Here is a 19,743-nt window from a genome sequence, read left to right on the forward strand (position 1 = left end):
ATATTCAAAACCTGTATGTAATCATTTGTGTCATCTATGACATTTAAGAAATATTAGCTGAAGTTGAACTTGGGCCAGGTCGTACTTTTGTGTAATATCAATTTCTACCAAAAGAGGGTGGGGTGAGTCAATAGAGCATTCGGAGCCAAACCCAGTACCTTCACTGTCCCATATCCATTCCAGATCAAATAAACAATTTTCCTGCTTCTTGTGACAGCAATGGACAGCTAATACAGAAAGTATAAATAAGTGAAGCCACCATGGAAGTGATCCAAACCTGCATTCTTTCTAATAACCAGCAGGGGGAGATGCCACTGGTTCCAGAAGGACTCCCAGCTGTATACAAGTCTAAAATGTCTCTTGTCTGCTTTGCTCACTGCAGTAAACACTTTCATAATGAATGTACTGGCTCAATCACCAGTTTCAGGTCAGAATGAATAAAACATAAAGTTCAGTCTATGAATTATGGTCATCATTAGAGTCAGAATGGATGATTATTCAGGGTGTGTGGTGTTCTCAGTTTCACAGTCCATCTCTCTTGTTTCAAAATACCAAGTCTCCTGCTGTGAAAATACTGAATTCAAGGCTTCATAACAAGACATCACTAAACATTAGATAAAGGTCAAAGTGACAAATTCTAGCCTTTGTACTGTCTATGGAAACTAAACTAAGAACTTTTCTCATTTCATAACTGAAACGTCCTCCTGTCAGTGACCCTCGTCTCTTTTGTCCTTCATCCTCCTATCTGTGATTTGTAAACCAATCTCACCGCTTCATGTTTGAAGGATATCGAAAATAATGGCAAGCTTCCTCTGTCCCGGATGACAGAGGAGGCTTGCTAGAGGCATTATCATCAAGGATGGACAGATAGATTCTTTGCAGAAGTATTTTTACGTTCAGTGTATAAAGGACGCATAGACCTTGGTGGGAGAAGGGCTCTTTAAAGAACTTGTCTTTTTTTACTCATAGGTTGTTTCTTTTATTTAAGTTCATCAAACTTACTGCACTTACCTTCACTGTTTCAGGGTGCTATTAAAAATAGGCATGACGTCTTACAACATTACAGCATGTAATGAATTTAATTAAAAGTGGCCATAACTTCTGAGATCATAAAACACAGCAGTAGTTGGACTATAACAAAAACATTCATAAACAATGTGTGATGCTGTGTTGTTGAACGTCATATTTAATTGGCATTGGTCAGAGGGAAGGATTCTCATTTTGATGAATGCATCAGTCCTCATGCCACTTCCTCATATCCTTGTTGCCAGTTTGGGAAATTTTAGTGTAATGGTTTACACATTTTACCTAACAAGCAAAAAAAAAAGTCCCTCCAGTTTTTGAATCATTGCGAGAATAACAATTGTCACCGCAGTATAAGGAGAAATAATCAGTAATGGAATAGATTTGGGGGAATGTACAACAAAGTAGAAAAACTTGAGGGACAAATATGTATACACCCGATAAAATCCAACCACGCCAACATTTTATTTTTCTATCAGCTGGTACCACATACAAAACACCGGGGCACAAACACACGGAAATGACCGTATAACGCAAGTATAAATTCTAGCAACAATGTCGGCCACTTACATAAGTTACATGTCAGACTCTAAAAAGATTAACTGAAGAAGTCTAAATCAGGCATTTGGGATTAGTTGAAAGCAGCTTTATAAACGTGGTAAGACTCTGCCCCCTGATGGTGAAGGTTTTAATTACATTCTGTCAAGGTTAATTACAAAAAGTACCTTTAAGCAGTACTTCATATTAGTTTCCTATTCTTCACACTTTTCAGAAACTGCAACTAACTTATTTTAATTTATGATAATCTGCCAGTTTTCCACATTGGTTATTATCGATAAACTCAAACTTGGATAACTTGGCTGAGCAGAAACTGCAAAATCCAAAAGTATGCAACAGATAAACAATAATCTATCAGAGCAAGGAAACAAGTAAATGCATGCCTACATCTTTCCCCAGTCAATGCCTGTCATGCTGACCTAACTGATCATTCTCCCTTTGTTTTCTCTCAGTTTTCTTCTCTCTTCTTCCTCCTTGTTATTTTGTTTCGGGCTCCTCCTTAGTGGAGTAGTTGCGGGTGTCGCCAGGTGGAGCTCCATGCTCTCCCAGTCAAACCTTCAGGAGGGTCCAGGACTCCCTCAGCGAAACACACACACACACACACACACACACACACACACACACACACACACACACACACAATAACATGCTCGCGCACACCAGCGCACGCGCTTACGGCTGTCAGGCGTGTCAGAGAAGCGCTCGCGCTTCTGTGAGTTGAAGGAGCGAGAGTGAGGGCGAGCGAGCGTGTAGTCGGTGCTTTACAGTGAGCGGGACCAGGCACGCTGCTGCCGTGTCAGTGAGTGGAGGCTGGCTCCGAGTCCGCTTCTTTCACTTCTTTTCTCGCTTCTGTGAAATGGACTTCTGACAGCAGCCGGGCTGCGGGCGCCGCCGGTTCCTCCTGACCGGAAAATGAAGCGACTCTGTCGGAGGCTGGCGGTGGCCGTGGCGGTGCTGGTGTGGCTGGGAGCGCTGGTTTACCTGCTGGTGTTGAGCCGGAGGAGGTTGCCGGAGCTCAGTCCAGGAGCGGTAGCAGGGGGAGGCGGAGTAGCAGGAGAGACAACCTACAACCAGGTGAAGTAAAAATATGACCTGCTGTGTACGCGTGGCGGACTTAAGCGGGACGTCTGCGGAGCTCGGGGCAGTCGCACTAGTTTTAGCAGCATCATGAACCCAAATCCCGAGTGAAGGAGTTTCTGAAACAGACATGGAAACGGAAAAAAAAGTTGTAAAGAATTGCTCCAATATGAGAAAGTCCTTTTTGACATTAATCTTAAGTAAAGCAACCAAATTGTCAGAAAAAAAAGTCTAGTGAAGTTTAATGATGGGGGGAAAGTGTTTACTCTTTGTAATTACCTCCGGTGGACCTAAACATCACTAATGAGCTCTTTCAATCGTTGCACTTTCTCTTAATGTATTGGTGAATTCTTGACCTGTAAAATACTTTGGCCATGCAGTGGACTAAAAACAAGACTAAAACATCTCAAAGGTGAGATGAGAGCAAATGCCACCAAAGATCCCAACTTTCTTCTGATTGCTTTTCTTGACTTGACTCCCAGAGTAAACTAAATGTTGTCTTCTGTGTTGCAAGTTAAAAACTTTTATTTTTCAGTAGATTTATTATCAGTGAAAAATCAGTTTTCTAATCCTACAGTATTCCTATCAGAGCAACTCAGTAAATTGTGAGGTAATACTCAGTTTGTCATTTTAAATTTCATTCCTTTTTTTAATGAAGTGTTGCACGCTCAGTATCCACTATCAGAGCTCTTATCATTGTTTAATTCAGTTATCAGATTGCAGTGGTTCCTTTGAAGATAATTGGGTTCATTTTCGACCCAGCTTGATACCCATGCCCTGTGTTCACTGCAGGACGTCTGTTATGCAAAAGACCCGCAACATGTTCACTGTAGCTGGGGGTATAAACGTATTGATCCTGTCTCTCTTACCTTGTTAAACAGAGCTGCCAGCGCACACATGCACACCATGTAGGAATTGTGTAACAGCCCAACTGAATGGTAAATGGCCTGTATTTGTATAGCGCTTTACTTAGTCCCTATGGACCCCAAAGCGCTTTACAGGACATTCAGTCATCCACCCATTCACACACACATTCACACACTGGTGATGGCAGCTACATTGTAGCCACAGCCACCCTGGGGCGCACTGACAGAGACGAGGCTGCCGGACACTGGCGCCACCGGGCCCTCTGACCACCATCAGTAGGCAATGGGTGAAGTGTCTTGCCCAAGGACACAACGACCGAGACTGTCGGAGCCGGGGCTCGAACCGGCAACCTTCCGATTACAAGACGAACTGCCAACTCTTGAGCCCCGATCGACCGAATGTCCGTAAGAATATGGTGAGATTGTCATACATGGTATAAACCACATAATTAGCAGGGATACTGTATGAATTTATCAAGAAAAGATTATCTATGCTTAAGATAAATTGTAGCTGACCTTTGTAAAGAGTGTTCTGGGTCAGGAATTTGTTTTGTTGTGAGGCACAACAGGTAAAATGCATCCGCTTCAATGTACTTTACCTGAATAAATCTAATGAATAAGGATCCAAGATGCAAGATTTTTAGATGGAAGTACCACTCCAGCGTGTATGTGCAGGGCATTTCTGTGTGAGGACTGCTACATATTCAGCATCTCCACCACACGCTGGGACTCAGCAGTCTGTGTCAAAGGAACATGTGTTTATAGAAACTGCAAAAAATACAAAAAATAAATTCTGCATATGAAGTAGGAAAGATCTCTCATAAGCTGTTGTGTTCTTTGTGCTTTTCTGAAATTAATATGCATGTACTCGAATCACATTATTTGTTCTTCAACACCAGCGTACAGACCTCTGACCTCCCCGAGGCCCTTGTTAATGTTTGCTTGTTGCTAAAGTGCACACTAAGCACTGAATGAAGGCTTTCAGAAAGTTCTGAGTACACGGCAGAAACCCACGTTGCAGTTAGACCACCTGCAGTGTGCGTTTATTTTTGTGAGTGTATGTGTGATCTGTTACAGTGCAGTGAATTTAGAGCTAGTGTAAAAGCTGCTTCACAGGAATTCCATTCTTCACATCATCCTATATATACAGAATAGACTTACACTTCTGCGTCAGCTCTATGTCGTAACTTATGCCATAACCGGAACCCTATTTTAACCCTACACTGCAACCTTCTACCTGGTGTGCACCTCCCAAGAAACATAATGCGGGTTGAAGCACAACGCAATAACTCGAATACTGTGGAAAGTTGTTGTGTAGGAATAAAAGGAGTTTCCAGTTACTATGAAAGTTACGACGTAGGATAAATCAAGCTTTAGGCTTCTCTGAAACCTGCAACCAGCTTTTCAATGGAGGCCTACAGCTGTAGGTATTCTCTGTCTGAAAAAGAGCTGTTTTAACTCCATCTTTCTCCCTTTAATCCAACTTTATTTTGATTGGGTGCCCTTCTTAAACAGGAGGTTTGAACAGCAGGTGCGTGTGCTTGACTGTGTGCACGTATTGACTATTATAGAGTAGCATGCTCTGTCTGCGTGGGCAGAAAGGTTCGCAGACTGAATCAAAAGCAGGAAGATAAGTCATCATTCGTGACAGTCTTACTCACCTTGTCACTCTACCGTGACTGTAGATTTCAACATTTGTTTGATAGAATACTAAAAAGATCAGGAAAGCAAAACCACAGTGCTAGCAAAGGGTGTGCACTGAAGTCAGAGTATACAATTTGGAGCAAAGTATGTATATCTCACTCCTTGGGGCTTAAAAAGTTGGAGTGGTTCATCAGATGATCTGGGAAACTCATCTCTTATAAGATACTAGAGATGTGTTCAAATGTCCATTTGATATATAGCGCACTACATATATAGAGTCCGCAGTTTTATAGCGCTGATTGAAATCTCAGCTGTAAATTTCATCCTCTATGTTATGTTCTACAAAAATCGCCACATGAGACAGCAAGAAGTGGGTTACAGGCGCTTTATTGTATATCCATCGAAGGAGACCGCCGCCTCGCTATCTGTTAAAGAATTCTGATGTAGTGTGCTAATGTGATTTTCTTACCTGTTGAGAGGGGAGCATAATACTCCTTGGATGTCTCAGCGGTGCGGTGGCTTGTTTCCTCCCCTGCCCTAGCAGTAGGATTAAAAAAACGAAATTATGCGAGACACCTACAAGAAACATATTTGAGACTTTTCAGTCTAAACTGTAAATATGTTGGAGACGTGTTATTAAGTAGCATGCTTATGAAACCTTTGCACACAAGCAATAAGAGTGAAGCTGCTGCTGTTAAAAAACAAACTGTTATTACGTTGCATTTGGCTGTGCTTCGAAGGGGTTTAAAATGCATATACTGGAGATACAGTTACAGCAGCCCTTTCCTTCTTTTGCTCTTGTAGGTGGATTTGGTTCAGCTGAAGTACGCTGTAAATAAAGTTTGCACAGATGGTGTGTGGATTAGACTTTTTTTATTTTAAGAATACAGAGTCGTATGTCAGTCACAATGTGTGTGTATACCCAAAAACTGTGAGATGATGGATGGACTATCTAGGGACACCTGGGGAACAGCTGGGCAGATGGGTGATGATGGTCAGGTGATGTGCCTCTGCATTGACCTTCAGAGTTGGAGTGACTGAAGTGGCAAATCATGTGTTTGTGCACAACTAGATCATGAAGAAGGACGGCCTGGCAGAGATGAGTTAACCCTTGTATGGTGTTCGGGTCTGTGAGACCCGTGTTCAGTTTTTTTCAAAAGAAAAATTAAACAATTAATTATTTTTTCACGTGTAAATGTGTTGTGTCTTTCCACTCACTCCACTTGATTATAACTGATTTATTTATAACATTTTATATAAAAGAAAAACGAGAAGCACATTAATTCATAAATGTGATCTAACAAAGGTAAAGGGAAAAAATTAACCATGTTTGCTGTTCATATGTCTTGTAATTGGGATGAAGTAAACATCTGTTGAGTAATTTAACATAAAATTGTTTGATAGTGTTAATTTGGAAAGCCAAAACTCTAGCGGGTCCACCAGACCCATGAACACTGGCTGAGTAACAAAAATACGAACACCACACAAGGGTTAAGCTAACTCAGTGATGATCAACGTGATTATGCTGAACAAGAGAAACCCTTAAGCAGCTGACTTCCAAAGCAATTGTAATTTTTGACAATAATTTATGTAGAACGTTACATTATTGTAAATGCCCCCTCATTAACAATAATGTAAAGTCGGGAACAATATGAATCGTCTTAATTTTGAGGCGTGCCTTAATTTTGTGTGAATAGGGAGGTGTTTTCAAACTGCTGATAATTCATGCAATGAAGCTTAATCTGCTGTTGCTCTCATTGTATGTTGACCTGGATAAGATTCTCAGCTAAATGCCTCAAATCTGAAATCTGAAATGTAATTAAACTACTTCAGTTGGAGGGATAGAAACAGCTGCAACCACTTTAGCCTATCAAAAGAAGAGGAAAAAAAGAGTGTCTTGTCTTGTCTTGTGTGGACTTGTTCGGTAAGCTGTGAGCCTACAAGCTAATGAGAGAATCGCTGTTCATTCAGCAGAACAGTGTGTGTGTGTGTGTGTGTGTGTGTGTGTGTGTCTTGTGTGTGTGTGTGTGTGTGTGTGTGTGTGTGTGTGTGTGTGTGTGTAAAAATGAATGTATCATTTTCAAGTCAGGACACACATGCTGAAATGCACCTCGGCTAATACCCAGCCAGATACAGACTTGCCAACTTAATCCTACAGTTTTTCACACCCAGTGTAAATCTGTAGGTACAGATTTGCCTGGTATCATCATTACCATGCACACAGTCTGCTTGTATCATAAGAAAAGAAGAATATATTTGGCTCTTTCTAGTGCCGTGGTGTATTCTCCAAATGCAAGTTTAAACAGGAGCGCTAGAGAAGTGATACAGTCTTAATTAGAGAGAAAAACATTTGGAATCAAACCAAATGTATCTATAAAAAAACAGGAAACTTGTCTGAGGAATTTTGCTCAACAGAAACTTCTTAGTTTTAAATTCCTAATTCAGTGTAAAATCCTTTTGTGCAATATTTGATGATACACTCTGCTAGCTGTCCCATTAAACTTAAAATATTCTTTCTGTTTGTGCATGCAAAATGATATTGTCTATCCACATCCACACCCCTGAGTTCATGCAAGCTGTCAATGTGCATGTGAAATTTGACTGTGCAGACTGTGTGACTGAGAAATGAGTGTGTGCACGTTTGCTGTCACATTAGAATAAAAATAAGAGAGTCACCTCCTCACAACTGGGAACAGTTGGTGAGTACTCAGTGATTACATTGAATACTTCTTCACATTTAGTGACTGAATTTAAGTAATTGCAGCGATATGTTGGTTGCACAGACATTGAGAATATAATTACTTATAAACCTCATGGTGACTAATTTTGTTTGCAACATAATTGCACAGGTAATACAATGGAAGGCAACTTGTCTTCAGATATTCACGGTCCAACTAGAACTGCCTGCAATCATTCTCAGACAGACTGGCAAAGGTTTGCAAATAACTGCTGATTCATTAATACAGATTGCCAACATGTTCCAATCAATCTCACTTAGTCTTTGCTGAAAAGTACAACAATTTCTAATCTCTGAGCTCTGGCTATAGACTCTAAATGTAAGTAGTTATTATGAATTTCTGGGTTTGGCAACAGATTTGTCATTACTGATGACATATCACAAATAATTGTTATATTGCAACAAAGAGATGGCATTTAATTGACAATTCGTTCCCATCCAGCCTGAGACTGATGGCAGTCTGACTCCACCTTATTGCAGACAGTAACTGTCTGCAAGTCGTCACAGACCTGGAGCCCAACTTCAAAGCAAACATTTCAAATGCAGTGAGATTTTTAGTTTATTACACATGATCGCAGTAATTTTGGTTGTGGCGTGGTCTCCAATCACTGTTTCTCTCTTTTTTGTGACTGTAGCTTTATGTTTGACTTATTGCCATCTAAGTCTTTGCACATCTTTTTTGTTGTTGTTGACCGAATGCTTAGTTAATATAATAATTTTCCTTTATTTTTGTTCTTTTTTACACTCGTTTGAATTAGTCTAAATTTGCTTGTAGCTGTTTCAATGTTGGCAAACAGTGCTTGTTTTTGTGTGAATGAATGCAGTCTCAAGGCGTGTGTTTGGCATTCAGAACTACAAACTCCACCCTGATCGTTTCTGGTTTATCGCGAATTCCACTGCAGAAGCAGGAATGTTTGTGGGGCAGGAATTACGACACAAAAAAAACAAGGTTCGTGCTGTATAAATGCAAGCTAATCTCACGAATTCTTGAAAGGCCATAGGAGGTGGACAATACGTCACACTTCTGGAACTTTATCCTTTCTGTTTATGAAAAAAATCTTAATCCTAGTTGCACTTCGGAAATTGAACAAGCAAGATTTCTAAACAAACATGTATGTTCCTGTGGTAATGAAACATGCATGCAATCATGTACCGCTTACATAGGGTCCTATCCTTGTTGTTGACCTAATTACACTGTAAGTACCGTATTTCCCGGACTACAAAGCGCACCTGAATATTAGCTGCACAAGCTAAAATCAGGGGAAAATCCTGTTTTTTTACATACATTAGCCGCACCTGACCAAAAGCCGCAGGTGTTTCAATGTTGACTCATCATATGTAAGAGAATATGCACAAAGGGAATTGTCAGGAAAGAGATGGCTGTTTGGAGACACACCCCTTTTATTAATATTTTGAAAAACAAGTTATGGGTACATATTTGCACAACTTTTTAGGTATATGTACAAGCAGTGTTGGTCAAGTTACTTGAAAAAAGTAATCAGTAACTAATTACTGATTACTTCCCCAAAAAAGTAATCCCGTTACTTTACTGATTACTTATTTTCAAAAGTAATTAATTACTTAGTTACTTTTTAAAAACATGATTTACAACCTGAAGAGGTGATAAAGCGATAGATCTTTCAGCCCAATTCTACTTTTTCTACATAATCCATCATACAAAATGTAATCAAATGGAAAAATCTCTTTTTTTTTAACTTGTTTTATCAGTTTTAATCTTTTAACTTTATGCATCAAGCAAAAATTTAATTATATGCAACATTCTCTGAGTTGAATAAATTAGTTTAACATTTAAACCTATTTTCTGCACATTCCAGCACATAAAATAAAATATTTTTTGTGTTTACACTCACTCTTTCAAATAGATGCAAGTAAAACACTTGAAGAATCCGCGACTTTCTCTGTGAGTCTCCCATTACGTCGTTGCGCACTCGGTACTTGCTTGGAAGTTTAGGGATTTTTTCGCTTTAAAAAGAAGTTTTCTTCCCACGCACAACGGACGCTAATGTTTTTGTCACTTTTTATGGAATCAAACTCAAAGTAAGGTCAGTACTTCCACGCTTTAAACGCTGCACGCTCATACTCTCTCCCGCACTCGATATATTATCCATTGTTGATCTGCACACAGCTGTTGTCACTAACGGCGCACTCGCTTACGTCACTGTCGTGAGACATTCTCGCAAAAAATCACGGTTTTAGTAACGCAGTAACGCAGCGTTCCTACGGGAAAGTAACGGTAATCTAATTACCATTTTTGCAATAGTAATCCCTTACTTTACTCGTTACTCGAAAAAGTAATCAGATTACGCCCATCTCTGTGTACAAGTAGCGGTAATTACAAGTACGAAACATGTACTGTGCTTCATAAATGAGTAACAAATGTAGTACATAACAATAACCTACAGCACACCAGAAAAATAGATTCAGACTACCTTTTAGGCTCAGGTGCAGTGACACGGCTTTAACAAGAAGAAAAGTCAAGTCATTCACCACCATCTTTCTCTTCTTCCTGCACACTAAAACCACCAAAGTCCTCTCCTCCAGTGTCGGATACGAACAGGCTCAGGATGGCTACGTCATCCATTCTCAGCTTCTTTCATTCGTTGTCACTTGCAAAACCAAAGAAATCCTCGTTGTCAGTGTCAGAGTCGAACACCCTCTGAAGGGCCGTGGCGGTGTCCTCCTCTCCATAATGCAGCAGTCCAGCCCTTGATCATGGATGTTTTCACACTTTTCCACGCTGTCAGAATCCAATGGTGGAGTTGAGCATAACTTGCTTTTCGCAAGTTTATCGCCGCTCGTCATCCACGACTCCCGCTGAACGCGTAGCGTTAATTTGAAGTTTGTTTTTCGCGCTACTTGTACAGCACTATGTTGCCTGGCGGATGGACACGTGACCAACATACCACTCTTGAACCCCGATACTGTGTGTCTGATCACATGCCCTTCCGCCAGGCAACGTAGTGCCGTACAACAGCGGAACAAACAAAACAAATCGTCTTACGATATGACAAAAATCATGGACAATCCATAGAAAAGCCGCACCTGACTAAAAGCCGCAGGGTTCAAAGCTTGTGCAAAAAGTAGCGGCTTATAGCCCGACAATTACGGTATATTATTGACACGGTTGATTAAAGGTCTGTCTTTGCAGAGGTGTGTAAATGGTAGGCAGGTAACATTTACACACCTCCAACATTTGAAAACAATCAGCAGGTTGCCATTTTTTAATCAGAAGGAACCTTTAAGCTACTTGTCTGTGGCTGCTAAAAAACATTAATTTTTTTAGTACATGTCAAGCATTTGTGTGTGAGTGTATGCCAGGACAGAGGATGTCTTTTGTCAGCAATGCTCGTGCTGCTGAGTACTATTCAAATGCTAATGCAGAATTCCCACTCCTCACTGGATTAGCCTGCACTCCTGTTTACCTAGCATGACTACTTCCTGTACAAGGAAGGATACTCCTGTACTCTGTGCACACACAGAGAAATGCTTATATGCAGAATCACACCCTCATCTATATGCACGCACAAGAAAACTGGTATTTCTTGCGGGATCCCACACATGGACACACACATACACACTGAGAGAGCTTTTGGAGAGCCTTTGAAGCAGCATGGTTGGAGTGTGCCGTGTCCTCGGGCAGGTTGGCAGGGGGTCTTTATGGAATTTCTGCCTTCAGAAATCCAAACATGAGAGGAAACAATCTGTTGGTTCTTTGAATACTGAAGGACACTGCCTCACTGTGTGCCTCTCTCATTCTCTCTCTCTGGTGGAGGAATGTCAAGCGTCTCAGGGCAAGATGTTGATCAGATCTGGACCAGACAGAAATTATTTCTGTATGTAGTACATTATTCATTGAATTCATTATTTCACAGAGGATTCTCTCTTTAAATGATGAACACAATGGCACTGTGTCTAACAGAGTTAGCGCTGGTACTTCCTGACACTTTACAAAAGCACCACTGCTAATGCACTGTTTTGTTTAAAAAAATATACATGTTAGCAAATGATTGAAGAAAAGGTTTTATTAAATTGTTGAGGTGGCCATTGAATCGTTTTTGCCAGCTTTGCCCTTATTGTGCAAATTTGTCTTCGCTGAACTCTGATGGCAGAAGTTCCATACAGCGTAGTCTGTTTTTACATGATTGATTGACATTATATTGATCAAGTGACGAAAAGATGGTGTGATTGTCTGAAGCATTAGACTGATTAAAAGTTAAGAATCACCATGTGCACCCACCTTAGTAGTGACCAATTTTTAAGGATATTCTGCTGTTACTTTTGAACAGGGGCCAAACCAACTACGCCCTTCCACTCCTGTCCTGCCAACATCTGGTTGGTCTCATCCAGTCTAATGTGTGTTGTTATTCTTCAGTTGTTCCATTAAAAAAAATGCTTATTTCTAATCTTACCATCTTGTAAACCCTCCCTTTCACTTCTACCTCTATCCTTCTCTCACAAATCACTCCCAATACTTGTCTCCACCCACTCCACCCTCCCTGGACTCTCCTTCACCTCTCCAGTGCTTGTCTGTTCCTTATTAAAACGTCACCTGCACTACCTCCACTCCTTGCGTCTTACAGCTGCCTCCTTTTTTGCACACATGTATTCTGTGTGGCTTCTATTGACTTTTGCTGCTCTTCTCTCCAGAGCATACCTCCACCTCTCCAGGCTTTATTCCACCTGCTCCTGACGTTCAATGCAGATCAGTGTCATCTGCAAACATCAAAACCGACTGATGCAGTGATGAAAGAACTCAGTATTAGTGCATATTGTGATTTTTTTCTTTTGTCCCTAACTCATGGTTCAACCAATCACACAACTCGAATGCAAGATTGCTTAGTTCAGTATATAGAGTGACAGAGTGCTGTGAGAGTATTAACCCTGCTGCTTCAAGTTCCCTTGTTTTGTTTTTTGCACTAATCCCAAAGCCAATAGTAGCCCTTTTTTAAAATTAAAAAATAAATAAATAAAGGAAAAAAACACCTTAATTAATGGATTAATGGTTGATGCTACACACTGTAGTGCTCTATGCATGTAGAAAAACTTAAAATACAATATACATTTTCACAATATTCTTCTTCATACACTCAACAAAAATATAAACGCAACACCTTTGTTACTGCTCCCATTCTCCCATTCCCCATGGGATGGACGTAGAGACCTAAAATTCATTCCAGATACACAATATAACCATCCCTCCCAAACAGTGGTCACAAATCAGTCCAAATGTGTGGTAGTGGGCACATCTGCTATATTGAGATAATCCATCCCACCTCACAGGTGTGCCACATCAGGATGCTGATCTGACATCATGAGTAGTGCACAGGTGTACCTCAGACTGCCCACAACAAAAGGCCACCCTGGAATGTGCAGTTTTGTCTCACAGCAAAATGCCACAGATGCCACAAGCAATGAGGGAGCGTGCAATTGGCATGCTGACAGCAGGAATGTCAACCAGATCTGTCGCCCGTGCATTGAATGTTCATTTCTCAACCATAAGCCGTCTCCACAGGCGTTTCAGAGAATATGGCAGCACATCCAACCGGCCTCACAACTGCAGACCTCGTGTAACCACACCAGCCCAGGACCTCCACATCCAGCAGGTTCACCTCCAAGATCGCCACCCAGACAGCTGCTGGAACAATTGGTTTGCACAACCAAACAATTTCTGCACAAACTGTCAGAAACCGTCTCAGGGACGCTCAACTGCATGCCCGTCGTCCTCATCGGGGTCTTGACCTGACTCCAGCTCGTCGCCGTAACAGACTTGTGTGGGCAAATGCTCACATTCGATGGCGTCTGGCACGTTGGAGAGGTGTGCGCTTCACGGATGAATCATGGTTCACATTGTTCAGGGCAGATGGCAGCTGAGAATGTCCCAGTTCTTGCATGGCCAGCATACTCACCGGACATGTCACCCATTGAGCATGTTCGGGATGTGCTTGACCGGCGTATACGACAGCATGTACCAGTTCCCACGAATATCCAACAACCTCGCACAGCCATTGAAGTGGAGTGGACCAACATTCCACAGGCCACAATTGACAATCTGATAGATTCCATGCGACGATGTGTTGCACTGCATGAGGCAAATGGTGGTCACACCAGATACTGACCGGTTCTGGGTCCCCAGACCCCCAATAGCGCAAAAAACTGCACATTCCAGGGTGGCCTTTTGTTGTGGGCAGTCTGAGGTACACCTGTGCACTACTCATGATGTCAGATCAGCATCCTGATATGGCACACCTGTGAGGTGGGATGGATTATCTCAATATAGCAGATGTGCCCACTACCACACATTTGGACTGATTTGTGACCACTGTTTGGGAGGGATGGTTATATTGTGTATCTGGAATGAATTTTAGGTCTCTACGTCCATCCCATGGGGAATGGGAGCAGTAACAAAGGTGTTGCGTTTATATTTTTGTTGAGTGTAGCATCATTTTTAAAACAGTCATCAATTTATTAGCTTATTGCAATGTTTTTTGTGGAAATCTCTCTTACAATTTGACTTCTGTCTCAGTTTCTCTCTTTTCTTTCTCGAGAAAACAAGATCGATGCTCCAGTCACTGTGCTCGTCGTGTGTATCACAACGCCCAATCGCGCCACAATGGCACAAGGCACACTTACACACAATACTGTACACTACACTAAATAACACAAGAGCACACATACATAAACTGCATGCACACGCACAGTTGAAATTATTCATTTCCCTGTCATATGAAATGCAGTTATTGTTCCTTTCTCCTTCCCTCTCCCTATCAGGAGGCATTCACATGGACAAGAGGAGAGGGAAATGAGTTTTCAGAGCGGCTATAACCAGCTCCCAGGGAGGGAATAATAATAATAATGTTTTATATGAAGCACTCAGTTCAGCAGGGCCCACAGGTTGGCTAACTAGACTGGCCTCTGGCACTGGAGGACTCATTTGTGAAACACACTTACCACTGTGGAAATGAACCTAACTGAGGTTCAACAGCTACAGCGGCTGATATATCACTAAAGTTATGTCGCAGCTTTGCGATTTTCATGATGTTGGTTTGGAGAAATGCCAAACAATCAACCAGTTAAGTGTTTATTTTTGACTGGTATTGATGGTAGGGATAAAAGGGCACCAGTTTAAGCTTTTAATTAAACCATATGTTAATGGAAATTTGTCATGTCTTTGAGTAGGTTCAGAGGTTTCCTAACATGTTTTTTCCCTGACATTTCATAGTGTTATATTGTCATAACATAGACTTAGTGTTATTTTTTTACAATAATTATTATAAAATATGATTATATTTTGGCCATGTTTCTCAGTTTTCCCATGTCTGTATCATAATGAGAAATGTGAAGCTAAATATTTGCAGACATCACCCAGCAGAGATCCATGTCAGAACGCTAATGTGCCAAGCAGTCAGACTGGACATGTGGTGGTTTGGTGTAAATCAGTTCCCATGTTTCTGCTTTGTGTTTAGTATACTGATTCATATTCTATTCTATCTGTTTCATATCAAAGCAAATGTAGGTTTAAAAAAATCTGAGATCTCAAACAAAACAGACGGAAATGTTGCTGTGAAAGTCTTTACAGTACAGCAGCTGTGGGGAATATTGACTTACCTGTGAGGCTTGGTCACTGAAGGCCATATGTGTTTTTAGTGAAAGTGGAGCATTGCAAAGGTAGAAAAGCAGTGGTATCGAAACTCTGGAAAGAATTCATTTGCATTTGTGATTTGGATTAACTGAAGTTGGGGGGGGGGGGATCCATCTGTTATTTCATTTTTTTGTGAATATCAACAACAGAATATTGTTTATTTAATCATATTTAATTAAAATTTCGTTATTTGGTGCAGTTTCTATGTTCCCCCCAATAATTCTCAGAACCTTCAGAAGTTAATTTTCATTTCAAATTTTGACATTTTAGCTTTTTGCTTTGAAAAGTGTTTTTTTTCTCCCAGCGAGAATTGCAACTTCTTTACTTGTTTAGCAGAAATGGTACAAAGAAATATTGTTACATAAGCATTCATATGTAACAAATGCAATGTGCAGTATTTAAGCCATGTGGCCCTAATTTCAACCCTTTATCTCTCTCACCCACAAAAATGACATCTGATGACCTCCCCTGTACCCTTAATTACGTGTTTTTGACACCACAGGATATTACGATAAAGATGTACATAGTTTCCGGGTTTTTCCAAGGGTAGTTGCGTAGGCAGAGGTAACCCTCAGTAACTTCTGATGCAAACCCAGCAGGCCTTAAATATGACAGAAACTGCTCAGTTCAGAAAAGAGCTTTAAGGGATATTCCTAGTATGATTTCAAGGGGTAAAGAGTCAATATGGAGGGCCTTTTTCCAATATAGAACTTCACCCTTTACTGTATATACATATTCTTCACATCATAAAGTGTTGATTTAAATTTCTATTGGTGTGATGTTTTGAATAAATGTCTCTCAGAAACTGTTCTTTACCTAATTACATTTCCAACGAATGCACATTTTACTCATATACATGTATCTGACAGCTTCAACTAATGTTTGTTTTTTTTACTTACAATTTTTCACTGACTACATAGTCTTCACTTCAGAGGTTATTGGACAGCAGCTTTCAGCTAAATTAGCATTTGATCAGATGTTATACAAAGAAAGGGAATTTGCCATCACCATACAATTCCTGAAATGAGAAGCATGTTTCTCTCAACAGCACAAGAAAAGGCGTTTAGCATTTTCCCCTCCTAATTCCTTCCTACGTTATAAATGATTCAGAAGCTTCAAAAAAAAAGGGAAAAAAGCAAGAATCAGCATACATTGGATTTTTTTTTTTTTTTAGATGGGGATGCGGTATAATCAAGCATCTTTGACTGCAAAATTATCCATGTACTCTGTATGTGTGTGTGTCTGTGTTTCTCTTACACACACAAACATACAGATAAACAGAGGCTGGGAAAGGCTCGAAGGTTTGATTATGTCATCATGCAGGCTCAGCAGGACAGTGTCAGTAAATCATAACTTTACATGTACCGACATTTCATTTATAATTCATATGATGGTCATGTAGGCGTCAGTTTGGGTTCCGCTTTGCGAGTGTGTCTCTTCACTTGTGCTACACATACTTGGGTTGTGTCTGTGTGTATCTGTGTGCAATGGAAATTAACTGTCACTGATAAGACATGCACCACTTTGTCACGCTACACAACAGACGCCTTTGTGTGTGTTAGGGTTACGGTTTTGTGTGTGTGTGTGTGTTTCTGAAAAAGATGTTGCCATGGATTTAACTAATTTGGTTACTGTCGCTTTCCACAATGACTTGACTTTTTAATGTAATATATAAATCAGGCTCTTGATTTCTTGTTTGAATATGGGGATTAGAGAACAAGATTCACACAGCTGTTGAAAGAACATGATGTCTTAATAATCAAGATAAACAAGTCGTGTATGTATGGCAAAAGGGTTTTGAATAAATTCTGACTGAAAAAGTTTCAAATTTTAAAACTTGAATTAAATATGATGTTAAACAAAAAACCTAGAAGGAATTTTTGCTACTTGGTAGCCCTGTTGGTAACACCTTCAGGTTGTTATTTTAATATAAGACTGTAGATCTGAAGGACAACATGGTGCTAAACTTAATAATCACATGGATTTAAAACCTGTGTGGAAAGAATCATGAATCAGATCTGACAACTTCTTAAAGTTTCTAAAGTTTCATGACAGCAGAGCTTAATATATGGCTCAGTCCACGGTGATGCCACGATCAACATTTTGAACAGAGTACTTGAACAGATGCTTCAGAAACCATTATGCTTGCATAGAAATCCGATTGGTATTGGTTGTTCTTGGTTTTGCTGTTTTAAAGTTTTGCTGTAAAGTGTATTTTGGCATAGTGTTGGTTTCTATTCTACAAATGTTGCTGTCTTTCCTGAAGACAACTTCATCCTGGGGTTGGATGTAACCTACCTCCACTTTCTTGGCCTGGCACCAAAGATGATCCTCCTTATACCATTGTGACCTTAGTGGTAATTGTAATTAGAACCTGCAGCAGCTTGAGAACTGATCATTCATGATCAAGACAGTAACAGTCACCTGCACTGACTGGACAGCAGCTGTTACACAGTGCAAGGGAAATAAAATATTTGCAGAAAGAAACATTTAAGAACACCTCTTCAGGGCACACAAGGATGCATGTACATACTTAAACACAATGTTTAATGAGGTTATATATTAAAGAAGTGCAACTATAACTTTTCCATATATTTTCATGTAGACATTTTTTTTTCCTCATTCAGAGGTGTTGATCCATTCTAGCCATGAGAAAGAATTGTGGTTTAAAGCACTTCCACATCAGCTGTACTTTTCACACTATGTCCCTGTTTTATTTTCAGTCTGTGGTTTTGTGTTTTTAGCCTGGCCTGCAGCTCCTAACCTTTTCTGAATAGCTAGTGTTGCACTGATCAGGAGGCAGGCAGACACCTCTGTATTGTTAAATGAACACTACGTGTAACATGTTTTTAGGCCAGAAAAAGCAGTACACAACATAGGCAAGTCAAAACCCTTCATGCCTTCATGGGTTACTGCAGTACCACATTATACCTTGATATTACGCTAACTGAGGTGTGCCAGATTAAACAGGATTGCATCTGGAAAATCAGTGGCAACAGGTGTTATGGAGTAATTAATCCAATTATGAAATTTTGGTTCAAATCCTCAGTATGTATGGAGGAAGTCAGGATAGAGGTACAACAATGAGTGTCTACAGCCATGTTTAAAACAAAGTAAAGGCTCTATCTCTGTTTAGGGTTGTATTTTAGCCCATTTTTATTGCCAACTTGTTGCTTTGTGGAATGTAACAGATTGGCAATGGCTTTGTTTTTTCAGCCTGATAATGATGCCAAGCAGCACTGCCAGTGCAGTAAAAGCATACCTGGATAGTTTTTTGTTGTGCGTTTTTTCTTTTGGTCATGAATTGGCCTCCCCAGAGCCCAGACCTCAGCATTACTTAAGTAGTGTTGGATCATCTCAACAGGGAATTGAACAAAAGACAGAAACATCCAAAGAAGAGCTTTGGATGTCCTTCAAGAACCCTGGAGAATGATTTCCAGTGAACGCTTAAAGAAATTACAAGAAAGCTCGTCTAGGAGAGTTCAGGCTGTGCTGAAAAACAAAGATGGCCATACTAACTATTGACTTTCAAGCTTTTTTCCTAAAAAATATAAAGAAATGAAGGATGGTTCATGACTTTTGCACAGTACTATATCCTCTGATATCCTGTGTTAAACTTGACTCCTGCCAGCAACCAGCTTATTTTGTGAATGTCAAATTAGCCTGAGTGAAAAAAGGTGTGTGTGTGTGGGAGGGAGGCAAAGGGAGAGAGTGTGTGTGTGAATAGGGCAGTAATTGTCTACTGCCATTTCTGTGAGTGTATATGTGTGTGTGCGTTGGTGCAAAAATTGTAATTCTCACCTTGATGCATGTAAGATTGAGCCATCAATCTAGTTTATAGAGAGCGGAGGGTAAAATGAGGATAAAGAGAGTGGGGGAGAAAGATAACAGAGAGGGAGAGTGAGGGAGAGGAGGGGATACAAATGAAAGAGGAAAGTCAAAAACTAAGAGTCAAAGAGAGTGAGAACAAAGAAGGCTACAAAAAACGAAGAGCCAAACAGCAGCATTGACAGAAAAGTCGCAAAATCACAATATGAGAGAGAATAGAAAAGCTGATGAAGAATAAGAAAGATGGCACAAAAGGAAAGCGTGATGAGAAATGAGAAGAAAAATGAGAAGGAAAAAATAAGAAAAGACAAAAAATGGGATATATTGAGAGGATGTGAGGTAAAGAGAGA

The 19,743-nt window shown here is 40.3% G+C and overlaps 1 protein-coding gene across 1 annotated transcript in view; it reads left to right on the forward strand.

Moving 5' to 3' along the window:
• Positions 1–2,475: 2,475 nt before the first annotated feature.
• The window catches only part of LOC146617540 (polypeptide N-acetylgalactosaminyltransferase 14-like), a 243,147-nt gene continuing 225,879 nt past the window's right edge, over positions 2,476–19,743 (forward strand). Inside the window, exons 1-3 of the mRNA XM_085373147.1 lie at positions 2,476–2,599; positions 5,391–5,401; positions 10,139–10,153. Coding sequence (XP_085229273.1) covers positions 2,494–2,599; positions 5,391–5,401; positions 10,139–10,153 — 132 coding nt within the window. The 5' untranslated portion in view covers positions 2,476–2,493. The remainder of the gene's footprint in view (positions 2,600–5,390; positions 5,402–10,138; positions 10,154–19,743) is intronic.

Source organism: Diplotaxodon limnothrissa, linkage group LG15, assembly GCF_057381915.1.
Source record: "Diplotaxodon limnothrissa isolate DT_005_m linkage group LG15, D_limnothrissa_male_GT1.1, whole genome shotgun sequence".
NCBI lineage: Eukaryota > Metazoa > Chordata > Actinopteri > Cichliformes > Cichlidae > Diplotaxodon > Diplotaxodon limnothrissa.